Source organism: Plasmodium reichenowi, chromosome 8 (assembly GCF_001601855.1).
Source record: "Plasmodium reichenowi strain SY57 chromosome 8, whole genome shotgun sequence".
In the NCBI taxonomy this organism is placed as follows: Eukaryota; Apicomplexa; class Aconoidasida; order Haemosporida; family Plasmodiidae; genus Plasmodium; species Plasmodium reichenowi.
The window spans coordinates 773103-774374 of record NC_033653.1 but is presented as its reverse complement, the minus strand read 5'-3'; the positions used below and the strand labels follow the sequence as shown (position 1 = coordinate 774374).

General features: G+C 16.0%; 1 protein-coding gene across 1 annotated transcript; it reads right to left on the bottom strand.

The window, feature by feature from the left end:
• Positions 1 to 81: 81 nt before the first annotated feature.
• Positions 82 to 786, bottom strand: PRSY57_0821000 (60S ribosomal protein L22, putative; the record flags this gene model as incomplete). The annotated part of the gene is made up of 3 exons (XM_020114746.1): positions 82 to 189; positions 368 to 499; positions 607 to 786. The coding sequence occupies 3 exons, from the start codon at positions 784 to 786 to the stop codon at positions 82 to 84; spliced, it is 420 nt and encodes a 139-aa protein (XP_019970586.1).
• Positions 787 to 1272: the final 486 nt, after the last annotated feature.

The window sequence follows — 1272 nt, the reverse complement described above, 5'->3', positions numbered from 1 at the left end:
TTTTTTTTTTTTTTTTTCTTTTTTTCATGTGGGAAATATTACTTCATTTTTTTGTGTCTTCATATATATAATTTTTTCCTTTTAATTATTTAATTGAAAGTATTTAAATTCGTAGGCTAATTTTCCTTTAGCTATAACTCTTAAGAAGTCACGTATTTGGTGCATCTTTATATACTTCTTTGCCAAATACTAACAGAATAAAATAAAATGAAATAAAATAAAATAAAATAATGATAAATATAGTAAATGAATGATCATACACATATATATATATATATATATTTATTTATTTATTTATATATCCATATACATAATATATTCATAAAACATCCGTTTAACGATTCTATGTTTCCATTTTTTTTATTACCTTTATGTATCTTTTAGAAAAGGGTATGTGGACGGTGATATAAATTTTATATTCATCAGATGTTACTACAACTTTATTTTTCAAGTTATTTGTTTTCTTATCAACTTTAATTTTATCCTTGAAAAATTGTTCCTATAAAAATAAAAGAAACAATATATAAATAAATAAATACATACATACATACATACATATATATATATATATATATATTTATCTATTCATTTATTTATTTATATTACCAATCCGCTTATATCTAAAATTGTATCCTTAACAGGCTTGGTACAATCCAAAACATATTTAATTCCCTTAGTACTCTTGTTCATCTTTTGTTTTTTCAAACCCTTAATAATTTTTGTTTTCTTTACAACTTTTTTCTTGAGCTTCTTGGAAACTTTTGTACTATCTTTTTTAGCCACCATTTTTTAAATATATATATTTTTATATGATTGTTTTAATAAATATTAAAAAATCAAATTTAATGATTAATACATAAATATAATATATATATATATATATATATATATATATATATATTTTATTAATCTTGCGAAAAATATAATAAATTAATTTTTCTTATATTATTTTTTCTTTTATTCTATAAAAGAACAATATAATATATGTTACATATATATATATATAATATATATATATTTTTTTTATTTTCTTAAAATAATAATAAATTATATCTTTATTTTTTATTTTGAAATTTCTTCAAACTGGTATTAATATGTTTATAGAACAATATATTTACTTTTTAATATATATATATAATATATATATTATAAAAAAAAAATAATAAAATATATAAAGAAAAGTTTAATATTTCTTAAACTTATAATAAAAGAAAATAAGGAAAGGTTTTTTTTTTTTCTTTTTTTTTTTTTTCTTTTTTTTTTTTTTTCTTT